The 22,993-nt window shown below is 41.7% G+C and overlaps 1 protein-coding gene across 1 annotated transcript in view; it reads left to right on the plus strand.

Moving 5' to 3' along the window:
• SERGEF (secretion regulating guanine nucleotide exchange factor) overlaps window positions 1–22,993 on the plus strand; it is a 260,481-nt gene that overhangs the window by 12,152 nt on the left and 225,336 nt on the right. The window contains exons 6-7 of the mRNA XM_019552141.1: window positions 356–418; window positions 3,333–3,491. Coding sequence (XP_019407686.1) covers window positions 356–418; window positions 3,333–3,491 — 222 coding nt within the window. The remainder of the gene's footprint in view (window positions 1–355; window positions 419–3,332; window positions 3,492–22,993) is intronic.

Here is a 22,993-nt window from a genome sequence, read left to right on the forward strand (position 1 = left end):
GGGCAGGTATGGCAGTGTGGAAGTTGCATGGCCAGTGTCTGGAAGCTGGATTTAGCCTTAATTTATAGAAATGGACATAAATATCACATTTTAAATGTAGCCTCAGGAACTGGCATGGTGGTTCATGGAATATCTGAGATATGGAATGGGAACACTGGGTCATAACTCCTTGAACAAAGAATGTTGACTTCTGTAAAGGCTTGACAGGACTGAGGTAAAATATATAATTTGCCATGCTCCTGGCATAATTCTTGACCATAATCCAGCTTATGTGGTCTGTTTTCTGACTGCTTTATGTATTGTATGCATGTATGCAACTTGGCCTAGCTAATTACATGGTACTAATCTTTCCTAGGCCTGGAAAAGTTAAAGGTGAAAAGAGTCACTGCCAGTTCTTACCATTCAGTGTCACTTACAGGTAGGCTCTAGTTCTCTACATCCATATCCATGGGCTTGGACAATGCATGTCATTATATTGTGAATATTTAATTTTTGTTAGAGGTTGATTTGACTTCGGTCTCCCCAGTTTGTGCTGTGATCCTACCAGCTTTCACAATACTGCTTCAGTGATGTTTATGTGTTAGAAAGTTTAAATTACCTAACAGTGAAGTTGGGTGGATTAATTTGTAACTGTCTTTTGTAACTGTTTACTAGAGGATCTAGCAGGATTTTTATAAATTTAGTCACATTGGTCCTTGGCAGACATTATACTTAAGACGTGATTAAACAGTTAATTATGTCTTAAGTAGTAACTTGGCCGCACATTAATGTAATTAGTGGCACAATAAAAGAAGGAATAAGCTACAAAGTTATTCCAAAAAATATGTGCAATAACTTTGTGGCTGGTTCCACATGTGGCCAGGCCCTGGCTGATCAATGTTCCTAGCCCTGAAAACACATAGGAACCCTTGACTGATGTACTTGGGCAGCTGGGATTGACAATCAGCTGACTGCTGCTCCCAGCCTCAGGGGTTCATTGGAGTCAGAGGCTCTGATTAGCTCGTGGGGCTGAGCGTGCAGATCAGATGACTACTGCTCTCAGTTTCTGGGGTGCGTGGAAGCCCTTGAATCTGCTCCCCCAAGAGGCTGGGAGTGGCAGCTGATTGGGGATCCCAGCCTCAGGTGTACATTAGAGCCCTTGATTCCAATGCGCTCTTGAGGCTGAAAGCATGGATCAGCTGACTGGTTTGCTGCTTGCCAGTGCAGAGGGAGCCTGAGATCATGATCTTAGGCTCCCCCTGCACCAACATATGGCATGATTGAGATCTGATCCCCAATCCCACGAACTTACCTCCTGCTGTGCATGTATAGCATGGCAGGAGACACAATTGTTTGGATTGCACAGCAGATCCCATCACACCTTAAAGTGAACAATCTGCTAGGGGCCTTAGGAGCATAAGTCTCTTTGAAAAACAACAGGGCCTGTGTTCCTGAATTACTTTTGTCACATGTAAATCCTGCTTTGTGCCAAAAGTTCAGCAGTTGTTTCTCTTGTGCTGCTACAGAAGCAACCCATAGGTCACATGGAAGGACTGCCAGAGTTGGATGAGGTAAAGGGAAGACAGGATTCCCTCTTGTGGTATAATTTTATATTTTTGAGGCATGGAAAGCTTTTCTGAAGAGCAATTCTTGAGTAAAGCTGCCCGTGTCTATTCACACATTAAACTCATCCCAATGTAGTCACTTATTTACAGAGGTTAAGGTATGTGGGAAAATGTAAAATAGAGTGTTAATGATTTCCTGTGATGCAGAGTTAGGGAAATGGTAAGTCAGCCACACTGTAGCGGATTTGTTAATCTTATGAATTGTACAATGCGCTGTTACATAGGCAAATCTTTTTTCTCTCTTTCTGGTTTCACCTGCCATCTACTGGTCACTCATGGAACACATATGACAATTTTAACAACGGTAGAAGCAGTTGTTGCAAACTTGTATGGCAGCATTTAAGTAAAGGATGATGGAGGAATGTCATTCTCTATTTATTAGTTTTGTCTGGCATAGGACCACACTCACAGGCTATCACTATATAACTATAGGATCTTTGTGAAATACAGAGATGACACTAAAAAGTACTTGAAGAGCAAATGGTAGATAGAGATTTTGTAGTGTATCCAGAAAATTGTAATCTATTATTTACCTTTTATTTCTTTATTTAAAATGGGTTATTTCTGCCATCCTCATGTGTGGCCCCCCCCCCCCCCCCCCCCAAAAAAAAAAAGTATATTTCCTTTTACCTGGGAAGCAATTTGAATAAAAGAAAAGTCATTTTTTTGGATTCTTTCCCATAACGAGTCTTGGAAAATACCTAAAACATGCCTAGCTTGGTGTACAGTGTTTTCTTCTCCTTCTTCAACTTTTTTGGACCATATAGCTTTTACTTACACTAAGTTCTTTTCTAGCCTCTCCTGACAGCTGCATCTGAACACCAGAAAACAAAGTTACTTCAGTGGAATAACTCTAGATTTACATCTGTATAAATTATGCTCAAAATGATGTATTAATACTTTGCCTTTTACTATTATACCTATTTATATAAAAAATATGTTCTCATATAGATAAATATTTCTTACTTTAATCATGTGTATAGTCTTAATTTTTCCAGTGAAGAACTGAATTTCAAGTAGATTTACTCTATTTCCTCCTTGAACTACTTTGTATTCTGTTCTGACTCATTTTCTCCAAACTCGTTACCCTATGGTACATTAATCATATCTTATTTAAATCCCTTTAAAAGCCACACTGCTGCCATGCTGTTTGCAATGAATTGAGTTGATTGCATATTAACTGTGTGTAGCTGGTGTTGTTCTCCCCAACCCATGGCTGCTTCATAAAGGTGCCGTGGTATAGACTGTCTGTTGGACTTCGCACTGTGAGCTACTTGGATAATGTTCTCAAATGTTTAGAAACTACACAAAACAGTGTGGATGGTACTGTAAATCAATAATAACAATGTAATTATCCCCCAGGGTGGAATCCATTGTGTATGCATTCAAATATAGTATTAAACAAATAGAGGGAAATAGTAATTATTGAACAATCATCGTTTCAGTAGTAGTTAGAGTGTAGAAGTGTGGAGAGGGAATGAGAGTAATTAGTTCTGGCTTGTAAAAGGAAATTTTTTTATGGTCCTAATGGCTATTTTATTTTTTATATTTTAAGTGTATACGTGTTAGGGGTGGGAGGGGGACAGCAACAATAAAATATACACATAAGAAACTCACCAATTAAATTAAAATGTTGCTTTCACTTTAGCACATCGCATTTTTCCCCAACTGCTGACATGTCACAGATATAGCTTTTTACTGATTTCTTTACTTCCATATTTATTTTAGATAAAGGAGAATTGTATGTCTGGGGAAGCAACAAACATGGGCAACTTGTGAGCAAAGAGATTTTTCTTGCTGAGCCAGTCAAAATAGAAGCTAATTTTTTCTCAGATGAAAAGATTGGAGCAGTCTGGAGTGGATGGACCCACTTGGTGGCACAAACAGGTAGGAGAATAAGAAGGCAGCCAGATGCAACAAGCAAATAGTAAAATGTCTACTGTGTTACTGGCAAAATGTTTAGTTTGTCTTTCTTACTGTTAATAGTGAAACGCAGAGAAGTTCGTAGACCCGGAGGGACTGGTAGTCTTTGCAAATGATAGGAAGAGGCATTCTTTTATTTCTCTGTATCAGAAGTTGTTTTGCGTAGGCATATTTATTACAGGGTTTGGCTTATTTTAGAGGCTTGTGGCTTGTGGCTGAAACACCTCCCTTATGCAGAGGCACTAATCAAGATGCCCATTTATATCATCAAGTTATTGCTGTAGGTAGAAGCACTTACATTTTTCCTTTCATGAAAAAGGGGCAAGTTGCTGCAGCATAGCTTTTGCTTGCTACATGGTAGGAACATGCACACAGAAAATTATTACACTGAGCAGCTCATTCACAAAAAAGCTCTCTCCCCCCTTGGTAAGATGTTCACCTGCATATCCACAGGTGTTTGCTCTCTAGTGTATGGTTTAGCTTTTTCCTGGGAAAGAAACAAGGCTTTTTGAAAACTCCTTACCATTGGCAATCCATAGGGGGCGCACATGGGTGCACGTGCACCCCCTGAGATTGGCGGTGGACCCCTTGCAAAAAGCACTGCTAATGCTGCCGGCGGAGCCTGTGGGCGGTTGCTGCTTGCTACCTGCCCTGCCCGCTGCTGACGCTGCTGGCGGCATCTAAGGGTGGTCGCCAACTGCTGGTCGGCACTCCCTCCTGCCAACAGCACTGTGGCTGCCTGCGGGAGCTCGTGTTGTTCATGCTCCTCACAATGGCAGATGCTTTTGGCAGTGGTTTTCATACTTTAGGATCATCTTCGGTTGGAGACCTCTGACAGAATCTATCCAGAATATAGAAATTATACTTAGAGGGAAAACCCACTGTGGTTCCCTTGACAGATGGAATCTGGAGGAAGTTGAATGTGTAGTTAGGGGATTGGCAGGCAGAGTAGGTGTGATATCTTTTATTGGACCAACTGAGTAGTTGGAAAAAAGTTCTTTGCAAGCTTTTGGGTGCAATTACTCTTTTTCAGGCATAGGAAGTCTGCTGTTCTCAGACACCAAGGAATAAAAGAAGCTAAAAGTGTGACAGGATTTCAGTGAGAAGGTAAATAGGTAGTAATTTGGAAAACAAAAGGTACAGCAGGGAAGGGAGGGGGAAAAACCAAGGGGTGAAAAAAGCCAAAGGTAAGTAAGGAAGACTACTGTAGTAGTTTTTCAAGGTAGAAAAGAGGCTGTCTGTGAAAAAGGAAATAGGAAATAGCTAGTTAGGGGATTAGTGTGAGAATTCTGTTTCTTCCTTGGATGCCACTCACTCTCTCTCTCTCTCTCTCTGGGTGCACCTACATGTGCACTTTACTGTGGAGTAGACTAATTAGCTTCGCAGTAAAGCTTTGCCATCTACATGTGTATTAGGGCACAATAGACTGATTAACTCTGCCATATGATAGTACTATTGGGGACAGCACTGACTTACAGAGGAATCATTAAACGTGATCAAACACATGTAGACAGTGCCTGCTGGGTGCAAATTGCTGTGGGACCTGGGCACTGCATGTGGGCACAGTTGACTGACTTGACCTGCTTTGGAGTTTATTGCTGTGCATTAATAGCATGTGTAGATACATCCTGTCTCTCTCATTTCCCCATCTTTGAAGTGAGGTAGCAAATTACAAGTGTGTACAAGCACACATTTATTTATATTTATAATACATGTATTATAACAGTACATTTTATACAAAGCATGTATGTGTGTATATTATAGTGCTTCCCTGTTTCAGAGAGGCACTGTGATGTGGAATCCGAAGACACTCAAATACTATGGTAATGAAGGCTATATAAACTCCTAAGATTGATTTAGATAAAGATAGGGTGGCCAAACAGCACTAAAAGTTTTTCTTTGTGTTTATACAAATGCACCAGAGTATGATTGCACTGTTGTATAGAGCCCATAAGTGATTTAAAAAATGTTATGAAAAACTATTAAAAATATAAAGTACTAAGAAAACCTGGGGAATGGGATTTAGGTTTGTAGCTCGTCTGTGCGTTTAAAAAATCTTTAGTTTGTGATCTGAAAAAAATCAAATATATCTTCTTTAAACTACTTAATATTGCTGGAGTTTTGAATTCTGTCCCTCTGTCAGTGTAGATATTTACATAACCGTTTCCTAATTACTTCACAGGGTGTGGAGTTCTGAAAATTAATGCATAGTCTCAGCTATTGCAGGGATGAAGGGCTATGATCTCCATTTTACAGGCAGAGAACTGCACTACTGTGCTATTCTTTTATTATTTATAGTTTAATAGCTTTTTAAATCTTTATTGTTTAATATCCTCATTAATGATTTGACAATGGGATCAAGTGCAAGGTTAACAAATTTGTGGACAACACCAAGTTGGGTACAGCTGCAGCTAGTCTGGAGGTTAGGACTGGGATCCAGAATGACCTGGATAGATTGAAGAAATGGTCTGCAATCAATATGGTAAAATTCAACAAGGACTTATGTGAAGTCCTTCACTTAGGACAGATTAATTGCATGTACAAGTACAGCCTGGCTAAGCACTGGTGAGACCACACCTGGAGTACTGTGTCTAGTTTTGGGTTCCATACTTCAAGAAGGATGTAGACGAGTTAGAAAGAGTTCAACGCAGAGCAACGAACATGTTTAGGTCCTGGGAAGCAAGACCTTTGAGGAAAGGCTGAAAGAATTAGGGCTCTTTAGTTTGGCGAACCTGAATGTTTTGAGTCTTGGTCCACTGTCTTAGTCACAGGATCATTCCACGTACCTCAGCTGTCACCTGCTCTGTGAAGACATCTGTTCTGTAAGATGTAGTAGGTGGGGAATTGTCCCCTCCCCCTTTAACTGGATATAGCTTTATACTCACTTTCTGCTTACATGTACTTGCTCTTTCTTGCTTTCTTTTGTTACACCACTTATGAAAAGTCCAAGCAAATAAAGTGGAGACTGCAGTACTCACCCTTGTCACCCATCTCACTGGAGGTAGAGCAGAAATAAAATGGGTAATGGGAAATAATATTTTTGTTAACATGTAAATGGCTTATAGAACTTGCTGTTGGAACATGTTATACTGGCAAATGGCTACGGAAAATGAACAAAAGGATTTAATACTTTTAGTGAATAAAGATAGCAGCTGTTGTTATATTAGCCAGGCTGAAATGTATACTAAGGGCATGAATCCTTATGCCTATCTCTATGCTACACAATAAGATTGCCAGGTAAAGACCAGAAAATTCCTTGGGGTTGTTTTTGTATTACTCCTAAACCTCTGTTTTAAGCCTTTGAAGAATCAGCTGTGGATTAGAGAGTCTGTCTTGATATGACTGTTCCTATGCTCCAATTAATTAACTCATGTCATAACATAAGAAGGGAATGCACATCTGGAATGATCAATATTACTGCTGGAAGTCAAAATTATTATGCTGGTACAAAGTCCAGAACTTGTGTTGGGCTTGGAATCCTTCAAAGTGCTTAGGCAGGTGCACCTTAAGCAGATGAGTAGTGCGATTTCAATGGGATGGCTCATGCTTAAAGGTCAGCTGGTGCTGAAATTTCCAGAAGTCTGGAACGGTAGCAAAAACAACGCTCTTGAGCAGAGAGAATGGCCTCTGTTTCAGTTTGTGAGACATTACAGACCATTGGTGCTACCAGTTGAAGGAAAGCAGTACACCACTGGGAAACAAACAATTGAAGCATGCTAGTAGTAGATACTCATTAATAGCCATTGTGGTTCATGAGTAGGCTTGGCACAATTTCATTTTTATTTTTTTATTTGTTATAATTTCAATGGCTAAAATCAAAGTTTATTTTTAAGCATTTCTTTCAGTTTTTATCTATTTCAAATTTCAGGATTGCACGGAGTTAGGGGCATGGGAGGCAGACAATTTAGTAATGACAGTATACTGTTAAAAAGTTTTATAAAATCACATTTTAAAATGTATAAAAGTAAATATCCATAAATCAATAAAACATACCTACTTGAACTTCCATTCTGAACCTGAGGAAAGAGCCAGATGGTCAGAAACCAGAAGAGAAGGGCAGCAGCACTCTGGAGCTCTGGGAACTTGGGGAGAGGCAGCGTGTTTTTACAAACCTTAAAGTTTCACGAAGTTGCAGTCATCAGCAAATACTGTGTCCCAGGGATGCAGGGCTGACAAAAGGGGAAGCCTCAGTCAGAGGCAGACCCCAGGGTGAAGTGAAAATTGCAGGAGTCCAGGGTAGTGAGGAGGTACGCCAGGGAAAACTGCCCACGCGGTTTATCAGCTGTGTTTATCTAAAGCTGGAGCCGGGTGACGTCAGGAAGAGACGTCACCAGCAAAGATGAAAACCAACCCCGGAGATGCAAGAGGGGGCGCGAGGAATGTGGAGGAGGTGGCAGGGAGCTGCTGGGTGGGATGCGCCCAGCCACTGCATGTAGCAGCTGCGGGAGCGGCAGGAAGAGCCGTGGAGGATCTTCGTGCCGGGGAAGACCAGTGAAGATCAAAGGAGCCAGCAGTAAGGCTGGCAGCAGCAGTGGCAGAGGGAGCCGTGGAAGATCTTCCTGCTGGGGAAGACCGGCAAAGACCCTAGGAGCCGGTAGCAAAGCCAGTGGTGGCAGTGGCCATAGGCGTGGGGGGAGGGGAAATCCCCACGTTGGGAGAGGCTGGTGGGGGACAGGCGAGCCAGCACGGGAGCAGCAGGTGCCACAGTTAGGGAGAGGCGGATCCCAGAGGGGATCAAATAGACCCCAGACCGGGGGACACGCTGGCTTAGGGGATGAAGGGGGCACGGGGCTTCCCACCCCGTGGGTGCCCCTCTTTGCTTTGTTTTCCTTTTTTTCTCTCACTTGTGGTGTTGCTCCTTTTTTTTGGAGTTTCTTTTGAGTTTTGTTATGCTGGGAGTTTCCATGGGGCAGGACTCCTCTAGGGTGAGCGATCAGCTTATGGTCTCCTTTCACAGTAGGATTTAATTTCTGTCCAGGTCTAGAGTAGGGTCACTTGGCATCCTTTACCAGGCCTGAGGAATTAGGATCTTCCTTGAAGACGGGGGACCACATGAGAACTCAGCAACAGCCAATAACATCTGCTGTGAAGCGTGTGGGACGTTGAGAGGGAGAGCCGAAGACCGAGCGTCACCAGGCCCTTCAGACTGGGCTAGAGTCCAGGGCTGGCCTGTAGAGTGGGACAAGGGAACTGGGGAAGACATCCAGAAGGGGCCAGGTGAGAAGATCCTGAGGCCCATCTCATTGGGTGGTGCATGGCCGGGGTGTAGGGGAGGTTGGAGCCCCACAGGCATCTGCTGAGACCTGTGACAATTCTGGAGGCATCCTCTGAGGCGCCGCTCCACTGAAGGTCCATTCATGGCAGTTGAATTCGGGGTCACCCTGAGAGTCATCGAGGAATCCTCCGGGGTCTACACGAGAATCCCAGGCTAGTTAGCCCAGTGGCCCGGGTGAAGGCAGCACGGGATCGAGTTATGGAACGGAAACAGGCACATACTGAAAGAATAATTTCCTTAACAGTGACTATTTTTCATAGTCATGTTATTTTGATTAAGTAATAGAGTAACCATTTTCCTCATGAACCTTTGAATCAAATTTAGTTGAAGTTAGGACCCCTTTACCATCTGTGGTAACATATTAAAAACCAGCTAGTGGCATAAGTCCCATTTTTAGGCACCAAGAAGAATAAGTGCCATAGCAAACAAATAGAACTTAGGCTCCTAAATACCATTGGGCCAGGTTTTTAATGGTTGTTGATATGCAAGGATGTGGATAGGTGCCTAGTGAGCTTTTTTCAAAAGCACTCAAGTGTTTAATTGCTCCTGAAGTCGAGTTAAACAAGGCCCAACTCTAATGGATCTGGTAGCGATAAAGCACATTGGAAAGTACTTTGGGAAAATCTGATTAGGTGCCTATCTTCAAGTGTCTAGTTTCCTTTAAATACTGGCCTTTAGGCATTCTTGAATAATATATCACTGCTATGATAATTCTTTTCCCGTTATGTTACCTTTTCCCAGCAAAGAATGAAATGGTGCATGAGTCTTGTAGTATGGAGGTTGTTAACTTGGAAATCAGGAACTGTTTAAGAGGGATCTGTAGGAGCCAGATTGATGTAATGAGAGGAAATACTCAATTTTTGGGAGAGCAGAGTAGAAAAGATTATGTTAATAGTGTTCTTCACTTCCTGGGGAAGGGAGAAAAAATGACTTTGGGAAAGGCTTTTAAGTTGGACATAGTATATGCTTTAAATAATAGCAAAATATAGGAGTTAAAATAGAAGTTACTATATATTAAGGTCTAATACTCCCTGGCCCCCAGGGCAGAAACATTATGGCAGTACCAATACTTGGACAAAAGTACCAATACTTTTAGGCCTCTTAGATTTTTTTTCAATGAATTCATGCTGATCAAGAAAAAAAAATCAATTGTTGCCAGAGTGGCAGTAAATGAGATTCTTTCAATGGATACCCAAAATAAGTTGAACACTTTTGGTCACATGTAAGTAATATTGCAAATTCTGCTGTTTCAACTTGTTTTTTCTCTAAATGCATTTTGCTCCATATTTGCTCACATTAATTGACTGCAGAGCAAATAGAACATTAAATATAAACGGGACAGTGCTGATGCTGAAGTAAATCATCTGGAGATCTGGACTAGTTGGCTCATTTTTTGGCTGCTGTGATTTGACACTTTAAATGTGTCCCAAGAAATTGTCTGAAAAGAGCAAATGCAGCAGGTTTGTTCTTTGTTTCTCATCTCTCCCCCAGTTGCATTTCATTTTGTCTCTTACATTTAAACTGGCCTGATCTTTAAATGCTTTAAATTTTTTTCTTGTTTATTGGTAGAGTTTTGTAGATTAGAGTTCAGCAACACGTGAGGTTTTTTCCTATTTTCTTTTTAATCATGAATTGCTTGACTTGTCAAGGCTGTTCTACAGAATGTGCCATAGCCTATACATCCACCTTCAGCTTAACTGATCTGCTTTCATTCTGATTTTTCTCTCCATTTTAATTGGAGTAGTCTCTACTAGATTATCCTTCTCTCTGGATTTTGGGTTTCACAGTCCCTTGCACAGAATCTAAGCAGCTAGCAAAGGCCTTTCAAGATAGGCTACTTGCTCCCTCCTCTACTTCTGCTTTGAGTCCCCATTTCTGTAATGATATCTCTATCAAGTGACTTTTTCTGGTACGAGTTTTGTTTGAAGCAATGCCTGTGCTTTAGGTGACAACATCAGTATTGCTCTCTAGAAACAGTATACCTCTGATGAAGACCTCCTTGCCTCAGTTTCTACCTCAGTTATATAAGTAGGGGTGTACCAGCTCTTGGCACTGATTTTTAGAGTGCTGCAGCAACGGTCACCACAGCAGAAGCAACCCACTGGGAGTTCATGCCATAGCCGTGGCAGCAGCTCCTGTGCAAGGAGGCATTCAGCCCCTGCTTGCTTTCTGGTGCCAGACACTCTCTCCCCTCCTCTCCACCCAGGGTGATAAAATTCCTTGTTATACCTCTGTTCTGCTACTACAATATACCATTTCTTGCCAGCTAAATGTTCCAGGCTGCAAAAGGCATCCCTATAACAGGCATCTTTGAAATAAGCATTGCCTGATTAAACACAAGTGACCCCATTATATCACCTTGCATAACTGTGTCAGCTTTCATTTGTGGCTGTTCCCAAAGCCTTTTTTTAAAAAAAATCAGAGAGGAACTGCATGAAGATAAAGGTGGTTCCAGAGATTACCTTTTGAATGTTTCAAAAGAAAACTGAGCCATGTCCTGTAAAGCTAAAGATGGAAATAAGGCTGCTTTAGAAAAGAATACAGCTTCTCTGACTTGAAGGCAATTCTAAATATAGCAAGAGAGAAGAGTCTTTTTAAGATTTGCAAGAAGGTGAATCATCATCTTCAATTCAAAACAAATTAGTTCCTTATTAAAGCTGATAAATAAGCTTCTTTAATCTGGGCTGCTTTGTCATCTAAGTATTTTCCTGAATAAATTTACTAATCTATTTTTCATGTGCTATCAAATGAAATTACGTTTTGGTTGAGCTTGAAATAAAGGAATTCTTGATACAGCTAAAGAATTCCCATCTTCTTCACCCAGAGGGAGTTACCTCGGCAGTACAGTTACAGTGCTATTTCTGCCTTCTATGCAAATCTGGCTACAGCTAAGAAATCTCAGAGGAAAAACACATGATCAGCCCTTCTGAAAACATATCCAGTAGCATTTTAAATCTTCAATCCAAACACCTTACCAAATGTGAACTTCCTTGGATGTCCCTTAGCTTTGCATCAATTAGTCTGATGAAGCCTTTTGCACCACGTTAGTGACCTACATAACAAAACTGAGTCAGACTCTTGTCTGCGAGCTGTATTGGCTTGTGGCTATGGTAGTAGCTCTACTTTGCTGAACCACAGGGAAATGCTACCTTCCCTTCCCACCCAAGATACCTCTGGCTGTTGTTTCAGCATTTTCTTTCTCTGACTCTAGTTACTGTTAGGTAGGGCCATCCCAATTCACTGCGAAGTAATGCAAAAAGCTTCATGTAAACATAGCTAAGTGGAATTACACCAATGATGGACTTGTTCCCTGTAGTCTGAGCAGTACAGCTTCAGACCACTAGGGGTCCTTTTTGGTACTACTTTGAGTAAAGCCTTAGCAGCAGTCCTGACAGTGTTGCAGCAGACAAAGGATGCCTGGTCAGACTTGTAAAATGCAGCAGCTCTATGGGAGTCTGGATGCTGCTTTTGTGGCTCTTGCATAGCACCAGTAAAGCCTCCATTGTTACGGGACTCTGTCTCCAACTCCAGAGTTGCTGTAATCTAACAGAAACTCCTCTGCAAAATTGACTGCTTTGGGTAAAAGTTTAAACAGGACATAGTCACTGAGCAGGACATAGCCACAAGAGCCCACAATAGAGGTAAAACCCTTCTCTACTGGGCTTCTAGGGCTGACCAGCTAGAATTTAGATTTATACATATTCTAGCACTTCCATGGACTATCATTAAGGAAAGTTTTGTTATGTTGTTTCCTCAAAATGGTCCAAAAAAAAAAAGAGAAAAAAGCGGGGTGGTGCATGTGACTGTAGTGTGCACTGCCTGAAACTGGAGCCTAGCTGGCCAGAGCCATGCTTTGGCTGCCAGCCAAGCTCTAAGCACCTGGCACACCACTGCTGCATCCCCGGGAGGCCTCAGGACCCCAGCTAAGGCTGTTGGGGCCAGCCTTATCCCACCCAGGGCAATTTGCCACACACCACAGTGCATGTGCAGGGGTGTTCCCTGGGGTCAAGTTGCAGTGGCACAACTATATCTTGCTGCTGTTCGGACTAGGGGAAATGCATGTGTGCGTTCATCTGGATGCACCCTAAGGTGCTGCTCTGCCTTGTTTTTTGTCTGACTAAAGACCAGCTTGGGTAGCCACCTTTTTCCTGCTTGTATGATTTTGTTTTTGCATCCTTATTATTCTGGTGAAGATATTGATGACTGCACCCATATTTTCTTTTTTTCTTATTCTTTGTTGTTGTTATTGTTGAGTCATCCTTGTAACCTACTCATGCTTTCTAACGTGTTCTTCAGTCCTTAATTCAAGATACTTCTGAAGAGTAATTCCCTAGTCTTTAAAATGCACCAGCTTATATAACAGTGCTCTTACCGTGTAGAGTTCTGTACTGACATATTGACCCTCACAAGAAGACATCTGGGTACTTCACAACTTCCCAGTGAGGGCAGTAGGTGATTGGAAATGCATTTTGCATTTGGGAAGATAACTGAGACATAGGCAAGTGGCATGAGTTGCTGGAGATGTGGCCAGACATAAAACCCTGGTCACCTGACACTGATACTTCAATCAAAAGATCACCCATGTTGGGATGATTTGTAAGTCCCAGTGTTTGATAGGTCTCTGCTAGTTACATGGGTGACTGAGTATGGGGATATAATAGAGGGGTAGATTTCTGCTCCCAGGTGACTAATAGGAACCTGGAAAAAGTTTTCTCTTAATTTTTTTTCACCTTCATATCCTATTCCTCACAGTGGTATTTGGGCATGTTCCAGTAATGCATTAAGGGATGTGACTAACATCAGTCACATGTGATAGGTTCTCTCTCTTGTGGTCTTCCTGGAGGAGAAATGGCGCATGCTGAGAAGTGTTTAGTGTTGGTAAAGGGGTAGGATTTCATAGATTCAACTGGAGCTTGCCCTTCCAAATAGCTTGTTTGGATTTGGACTCTTTTACTGATTAATCCATAAAATAAATGTCCAAGGAAAGGGACTGAGTGTGTGCCTTGTTCACTCTTTCCCAGCTGGTGGTTTTGCCCACTGACCTGTCCTTTCAAGCTTCTTTCCCAAAAGGTAAAATTTCTTAGGAGAAATTCTTACTTTCAGATCTCTCTCTACCCGTTTTCTCATAAAGGTATTATTTAATCCCATCTCTCCAATTCCATGCATATGTATAAGACACATTACACTCTATTCAAAGTACTACTCCAATAACTTGTATCTGCTATCCTTGGCCTGTTGGTGTGTGCAGTGCTGCCTTTTTGTGTTAACATTTGAATTGTTATACTTGCAGAATGGTTGAAAAGGATTTGGTATAGCAAAATTGAAATAATTTAACTCTAGTATAGAACAAAGTTTCAACAACATTCTTTCTCAAATATGGAGCAGGCGTATTATAAATTGAAGTTGATTGAAAGAAGATGACAATCATTCAGTGCCAGTTAGTGACAATCAAAGTGGAGTCTCTTGGCACAACAGTTGAGCTTCTGGGAGGGTGAAGTGATTTTTGAGATTTTGAAGAATTTATAAAATATTAGAGATTAATTAAATCAAATCAGAAAATGAAAGAGCAGAAACAAAAACAATGGAAGTTGGGGTTTGAAGGTGAAAACTGTTCCTGGCTGACTTTTGCTTATGTATTATATCTGCTAAGGTCACTTTGTCTGAAGGCTATCTGGGAGAAAAATGTGTTCATGCTTCCCATATGCAATACAGTATAATCAGGAAGCAATTTGGAAGCAGGGCTCAAGGCAATGTGACAATTAGGGTTAAGGGGATGTAAGGAGAGGCAGAATGAATAGAGTTTGGTTAAAAAAAATGTTGGCAGAATAATTTCATATAGCTCCTTATGTATTTGTTAATTATTTTAATACTTTTATAAGGCATTGTGGGACTTTGATTTAGTGGGCCAGGAAAAGAAGAATGTTATATTATGACTGAACACAATAACTATATTTTGACTGATTTAAAACAAGTAGGATAAAAACCAAGACCCCAATGAAGGTGGATTTGGTATCATACAAACACAATAAATAGAAACCTGGCAATGGTAGAACACTTCTTGCTTACCCTAAAAATGTTTAACGAGCATTTTTTTGACAATTTTGTGCACAACCTTTTTCACATGTTATAGCCGAAATGATGAGCTTTACAAAAAAAATATATTGAATGCTATATAATGATATACGTTGTGGGAAGGCATTTCTATGCAGCACTTTTATAATGGAGGTGTTGTGATGATCATTATAATGAGATTTCTAATAAAAGTAAAACCAAACAAAATAATTGTACATTACTTTGCATTGATCTGCTTGATAAGCTTGTCATAACCCAGAGAGTTATGATTTCAGCTAATGCTAGTTGTTATCTACTGCTGAGTACCATAAAATAATTTTGATGTTACTGATTCTTTGTGACAACTGAAAATATATCTTTGCAATCTTTATGAAATCAAGGTGATACTTCAAGACACAAAGTTTGACAGAGAATTGTGAGATTACACAATATACATTAAGGATTGATTTGACTGGTACTTCTAACTGAATCATCATCTTGTAATATTTTTAGCTGTGAGTTTTACATGGATGAAGTGTTGGCTTAGTATAGCAATAGTACTGTGACTCATGGGGCAACTTTTTTGTCTTAAATTTTCAAAAATGATTATTGATTTTTTTGGGGGGTGGGAACTTCCATTCCAACTAGACAAAGTATGTAAAAGGAGGGAGAAAAGATTAGTACATTTAAGGAGAAGACTGAGAACTTATAATTAAATGATTTGCCCAAGATCATACAGGAATTTTGTGACAGAGCTGGGGCCTTCTACCAAAAAGTAACGTAATTTTATTTTGGTTTCGCTGTGAATAAGCAGATTAATTTTAATATTGACTTGGTGGGGTTATTTCTATAGTACAACTATAGAGGCACCATTGTCTCCTTGCCAAATCAGTGTGCCACTTAGACTTATGCCACATATAAAAATGCACTTAGATGACATATAGAGGTGCACTGATATGTCGGTCCATATTGTATCAGCACCAATAAAAGGAAAATTGACATTATTGACAATTGGCCTTTTTTGGCTGATGTGGTTGATAATGTTGCGTGCATGGGCCCAGCTGCAACATATACATGGCCAGCCTGGAGCTTGGAAAGCAGCATCTAGCTGGTAAGTCTGTTGGGGGGAAGGGGTGGAGGGAGGAAAGGGGCTGGGGGGCGCAGATTGAGGCCCTGTGGTGAGGGAGGGAGGGAGTGGGGCTGGAGCAGGGGAAGGCGCTCCCCAGCTGGGGTGGGGCATAGGATGGGGTGGTGCGGCTCCTCTGGGTGGCTGCAGGGGTGGGGAGGGCTCCCACTGCAACATGCATCTTCAGGGGAGCCAGGTGTGTGCCCCCTGTATCTGTCTGCGTGGTGAGTGTGGGCTGCCACTGTGGGATGGGGCTGGGGGGCGGTGCTGGGAGGGGGCTTATAGGGGGCTACGGTGAATTCTGGGGTGGCCCACCCCAGCCCTGCTTCTGTCCACCATGAGCGCAGCCCCGGTCCAGCCCCCCCATCGAAAAGAGCCTGGTACTGCCCTGGCCCCAGCCTGCAGTGACAGCCTGCCCTCACCCCACGCACAGATCTGGGGGACACATGACCCCCATGGCTCACCTGGGAGTCTGAGTAGCAGCAGGATCCCCCACACCCCAGACGAGCCGCCCTGCTCCATCCCGCACTGTGACTGGCCCTGGCTGGGCAGCACCTGTCCCTGCCCCAGCCCTACTCCCTCCCTCTCCACAGGGGTCTCTATCTGCCCCCCCACCTCTTCCCTCCCCCTGCCCCTTCCCCCCAGCAAACTTCCCAGCTGGATGCTGCTCTCCAAGCCGTGGGGCTGCGTATCAGCAATCGGATAGGTATCGGCCATCAGTATCAGCCTGAAAAATCTTTATCGGTACACCCATAGTGACATCATAAAGTTTGTTTGTACGTACCAGTTGTACTATAGATCATTTTGAAGGATAAACGGACTACCTATGAGCTATCTGACCTTCATTCATTTAGACTTTATTGACTGCTTAAAGTTCTTGCTCTGGCTTTTTTGGTCAGTCTTTTTGTGGTTCAGACTTTAAGTTTGAGAACATTAGCATCATTCTTAATGTTTCTGAAAATGCCCGTAATGAAAGCCTCAGAGAAGTTTTACAGAAGCTTCTTAAGAAATCTGTGGATTGTCCAGAATTACTGGAACAGTAATAAGCGTGTTTGGCATATATGAAAATTCCTTTTCCTTCCTTAAATCCATACCAGGCTCCCAATTTCATCACAAATTGATCATGTACTGTTCTGTATAGCGTCTGATGAAGTAAGCTGTTGCTCACAAAAGCTGAAGTCTCTATGAATTAATTAGTCTATAAGGTGCCACTTTACCTTGCCTATTTTTCTAGAGTGCAACCTATTTACATTCAAACATATTTTATGGAAACCATGGCAGGAGGGGCTGATGGGAACTGTATGGTGTATTACTCAGTGATTCTATTCTTGGCAGACAGCTGGCTGAAGGAAGACGTGAAATGCTGTATTAGCTCTCCAAGGAATTGGACTGAAATCAGAAGCAAGTTAGTGTTCATAGGATTATGGGCTGCCATTCTGAGAGTCAGTTGCAATCAGTCTTGATGTTTTCCATCTGCTGATCAAAGTTATTTATAAAAAAAAAAAAATTACACCCGTTATGCAGAGTGGTCATAGGGGCTATAGAAATTTAGTGGCTTGCACAAGGCCACAAAACCGGACAGTAGCAGAGCTACAAAGGGAATTCAGGCCTCTGACCTTCCAGCCCTTTCTCTAGGTTATATCCCTGAATTACAGATGTGAGGTCTCCCAGTAAGGAATGCTATTATTATATATGAATCTAAGCAACGATAGGACAACACTAGTTTAGTGTAGTAAAACTGCATAGACATCTAGAAGAGTCTGTAAAAGCACTTTGTTAATTTGGGGTCTGTTGGGTTGGACTTGTTGCCTGCTTTTTCAAACAAGCCTCTAAAGTTGCACACTCAGGTCCAGGACCTAAGCATGCAATTATCTGTTTTCACATTTGTCATCTGACAACTCTTAACTTTCAAGCTATGCATAGCTGTCTCTACCTGAAAGATCATCTCTCTCCTTGTCTTGATGCAACAGTTTCGATCATCTGTCTATTGTGCTGCAGTTGTATAGATTTGGAGCTTGATGGATGGAGATCTGGACATTTTCTGTGGAGTGTCCTGACTCTGAAATTTGTTTGCCTATCTAACATGATAAAACCAGATCATGCATCTTTCACTTTCAGAATATGGTGCAAAATCAGTTTATTTCCCTATGTGTTTGCCTGAAGGAGCAGAAAGAGACCGTTAGTTTTATTTTATTCTGGAGTGAAGTTAACTGCTTCGGTTAAAGCTAATTTTGGACTTTTCTAATCTTAGGAAATGGTATGTGTGTTAGGCGCATCTTTGTGAGAACCAGTCCTCTTTCTGTAGTTCCAGCCTTATATGTTTCTAGGTTTTTATACTTCTGATACCTCTTTTAATAGACGCTATATAAATAAAACCTGTTAGTGGATTTTGGCTTGTGTGGGCATATAGTATGGGACTCTCTAGAATATACATTTATGTCATCAGTCATCTTTACTGAGTGTGACAGTGAAGCTGTATGCAGATTTTTTTTTAAGATCACTCACACTGAAGTCTTGAATTTAATTTAAAAAATGGTATTATGTGGGTTGCAGGCAACCATAGTGTCTAAATATAGAGGCAAGGATTTTCAAGTGTAGGGAGTCAGTAGCCTCTCCTGGCATTATTCTTAATTTTACATAGTTAGGATAGTTGTAAATATTCTGGCTCCCTTACCTTGTGTGCATTTCTCAAGTGCTGCTATTTTTGTTTTTCTGATTGTTACTATGCTATAGCTTTTGTTATTTCGTTTGCATGTTTTATGGTTCTACAGTGCCATGATGGTTGTTACGACCTGCTAGGAGATGCTATTGTATGATTTTGCTTGCAATCTTGATTTTTTTCCTGCACATTTGTCTCCAGTGAGCAGCTCCAGTTTGACATGTACATATACCCTGAGTTTCCCTAAAAGGTTTCCATTAAGCATTCTGAGTTATCCCAGTGTGCTGTTTCTCAGCAGTAGCTTGCTAACAATAGCAGAAAAGTAATTCAGGTCAAATTCACAAAGCAACTCTGCTCCCACAGTGCTTCTTTCTTTGAACTTTTGAGTGGATGCAGTAAACTGAATAATTGTTGAATATGATAGATCTTTCCCAAAATAGAAATTTAAGTGGCTTGCAGTCAGTAAAATTGGATTATCATAACTCTTATTTGAACTTGAATAGACTAACCCCCCAAAAAGTGTTTTAAAAGTAAACTGTTAAACCAAAATTAGATGCGGTTTGGAGAATAGGTTTTTAAAAGTCTCTCAGTTAAATGTTGAATGCCTGTAATTAAGAAGCATAAAATTGAACAAAACTAGCCATGCTGTTCCCAACACATCCCTACGTAAATGACATCCTGAGAAGTGTTTGTACAGAGAAGAAGGGAAAGTGTGCAAGAGGAATGGTACTGAGGTGGTACCTGATTTTGCTTCTTTTATCTGTGCAGTTGCTCCAGTGTTGTTTTTCAATGTACTGTGCCTCTTCAGTTCTGAGGAGTCTGCCAGTCTGCTAAGAGAGCTGCCATTTGAAAGAGGAAAGATGTTGTTTGTTACCTATGGTGTATACTGTGTTATCTCCTGGAACATTCATTTTTTAGTCTTTTCACATATTTGTTGTTTTTCTTTGATATAAATTAAGTTGCCCAAACTGAAAATACGTGATTTTCTCTGGGTTTGGAAATGCAGAGTACCCATAATTACACAATTGCTGTGCCAGGAGACTAAATTTCCTTTCAAGAGGAAGAACAGAATCCTACACATGATGATGCGTCCATGCTTCATGCCTTTTATTCTTGCTGGAACAGTATTAAGCTTTAGTTAAAATTGCCTGATTTTTCATTCTATTTGTTTTATACCTTGCTCTAACATTCTCTCTCATATATGTCTGTCTGCTTGTCTGTCTGTCTGTCTGTCATTACACTGACATTTAACTCATCCGCACCAGGCTTAGAAAATATCAGCCCAAAAGATGAGAACTATTTATTTATATTTAATTATATGTTCACTTTTTGAGCTAATATTTTCTAAGCCTGGTGTGGACGAGCTAAGTTTTAATATGAAAAGAATAAGAAAAATATGCTTGTAGCAAGATATTTCACTTAACAAAAAGCTACTACTTTCTGTACCAGTTTTCTGTTTAAATCTATTTCTTCTAAAAGTTTAATCGAAATTAGTTTGGACTGTGACAAGATTTAACTTGGGTTATACTAAAGTCTTTATTGCTTAATTGAATGACCAAGCTGAAGAAAAGAAAGCCAGAGGAGTATGGAAAATGTCACTTCTCTTAGCCACACTCATAACTGGTGTTTTATGTTTGGGACTTAAAGATATTATTATAGAAAGAACTTGAGCTTGAGAGAACGTAAGTTGGTGTATTTCTTTCAGAACCAGTTCCATACAGGGTGAGATTTTGTAGTCAGCACTAGGGGAATAGGGGAACCAGGTAGTGATGCCTACTCTGTCCACACAGGGGGTTGTGCCACTTTGTCTAAATCGGTTAAAAACTCATTTAGATTCAATAGAAAACTCTTGTGTAGATAGGACTGAAGCCTACCAATTTGGTGAGAAGCTGAGTGATATCTACTGCTGGGGCTGAGACTTATTCCTGCAAGGGTTTTGTAACAGAGGCAGTTCAGTAATGGGTTCAGTGGTATTTGTGGAAAGGTGAAGCTACATAAGTTTACAGTTCATGTAACCAACCACCAATAATTTATTTCTATATATAGAAAATTTATAAATTTGATATCATTTTCCAGGTATAGAATCTAATTATTGGAGGTTTGCCTTGCATTTACCCCTTCCCACTGCTACAATGGGGAGAAATAATTGTGTGTGGGGGGGGGAGTCAGGTGGCCCCTTGCCCTCTGCGCCCCCCCCCAACTTCTTCCCCCTTCCCTTACTGTCAGACACCTTTCTCTCTGAGCACATGGATGTGGGGGACAAATCTGAAAACGCTGATCTTGAAATAAACATACCCATTGCATGTAGTACCCATAGACTTAGTTTATCCAGAATTGATACATTTTACCTTTTTTGAAGTTGCTGCAAATTTTAGCACGGGTACTCCAAAAATACCTTTTTGAGCAGCACTTTGACACCTTCATGTATACAGTACAAACTATGCATGATTTACTCCAAAGCAAAAAGGATCATGATTTACCATATAGCCCATTGTGTTGGGCCCTACCACAGTCAACAGCATTTCAAGCCATTGTTATCCCACAGCCCAGCTCTGTTCATTATGTTTGTATACTCCAGATACCCCCACAAAAGATCCATGTGCTAATTAGCCCCTCACTCATGACTGCAAGCAGATTTTCTTGTCATGACTCCTGGGATCCTCCAAAAATGTAAATGTCCAGGACGCATAGGGCAACCTGGTCTGTCTGTACCTCATCGAGGGCTGGGCCAATAATGTGTTACAGGCTGAGAGAGGGTGCAACGGAAGGATTCTGGGTGAACTCTTTGGGCTCTGTTTTATGATAGTTGTTATACATTTAAGGCTGGTGAAAAAACAGGAATGGAAATGGGAAAGAAAGTTGAAGCTCTGGGAGTGGAAAAGAAGTTGATATGTAGTCAATGTAGTGGCTCATCATGACTTGGAAAAAGAGTCAGTGCTGAGGGGGGCTGCACTCCGTGAGCACTACTGTGAATCTTGTTCAGATGCGTTGTGCTAACCTAGGTGCAGGCAATTATTTCAGCTGGAGGGCCGCTTAATGAGTTTTGTTGAGCTGTCAAGGGCTGCTGGGGTAGCTCTACCCTCTGACATTTACTCTGCCTCCTGGTCGCCATCTTGAGACCAGAAGTCCCACCCCTAACCCCTGACTTTTGCCACCAGAAGTCCCTCTGCTTGCCCCCAAAAGTAGTCCTTTTGGGATGGTGGGGGAGTGGGGGTTGCCATCCTGAAACCAGGAAAAAAAAAAAATCGTATGCTAAACATAAAAAAAAATCAAACATCTACTATAACTTATTTTAATTTTATTAATAAAAAATATTTTGGCCCCAATTTATGTGTGTTTGTGTAGTGCAGTGGTCTCCAACCTTTTAAAGTAGGAGATCACTTTTGGCATCTAAAAGCAACCCAAGATCTACCATGCATGCACGCAGTCAGCGCTCCACCCCAGTCTCAGATTGACTCCAAGAGTCTCCAAGATCTACTGTCAAACAAGATTGACCAGTTGGTGACCACCAGTGTAGTGTGTCTAAAGGCAATTGCATAATAGCTCAGAATACACTCTTCTTCTTGTATATTGAATGTGGGGGAGATAGGGGGGTGTATGTGGGGGCTGTACAGATGGAGGGTTGGTGTGAGGCTGTGGGGGGTGTATATGTGGGGTTTGAGTATGGTGAGTGGGGTGTGTGTGGGTGCGTGTAGGTGTAAGGTATGTGGTTGGAGTGGGAGTGTGGGGGAGGATGTGGGTATGGTAGGGGTGGGAGTGTGTGTGGGGGTGTGGGAGGGTGTGGGTATGTATGGGTGTGTGTGTAGATGTGGGAGCTGTGGGACTATATGTGGGTGTGTGTGAGGTTATGGTGGGGGGGGTGTGGGACTGTGTGTAGGGGGTATGGTGGGGAGCCAGCTCCGCCCAAACTGTATCAGCTGCAGCATGCAGTTCACAGCTGCAGCCCCATGTGGAACACTGCAGGGGCAGCTGTGGGCCGGATCAGCCAGTTCATGGACTAGATCTGGCCTTTGGGTTATATTTTGCCTACCCCGGCACTAACCTGTCCTTCTGGTAGGTTCCTATCAGCAAGTTTGCCCAATACAGGCCATTTACCTTATAGTTGTGCTCAGTGTTGGCTGCATTTTAACACCTTCATAGTTTCATAGTTTGTAGGGTCAGAAGGGACCTGAGCAGATCATCGAGTCCAACCCCCTGCCGTGGCAGGAAAGAGTACTGGGGTCAAACGACCCCAGCAAGGTGTTCATCTAGCCTCCTCCTAAAGACACCAAGGGTAGGAGCCAGCACCACTTCTCTTGGAAGTTGGTTCCAGATCCTAGCTGCCCTGACTGTGAAGTAGCGCCTCCTGATATCTA

Source organism: Crocodylus porosus, unplaced genomic scaffold (genome assembly GCF_001723895.1).
Source record: "Crocodylus porosus isolate Cpor-Errol unplaced genomic scaffold, CroPor_comp1, whole genome shotgun sequence".
Classification (NCBI taxonomy): Eukaryota; Metazoa; Chordata; order Crocodylia; family Crocodylidae; genus Crocodylus; species Crocodylus porosus.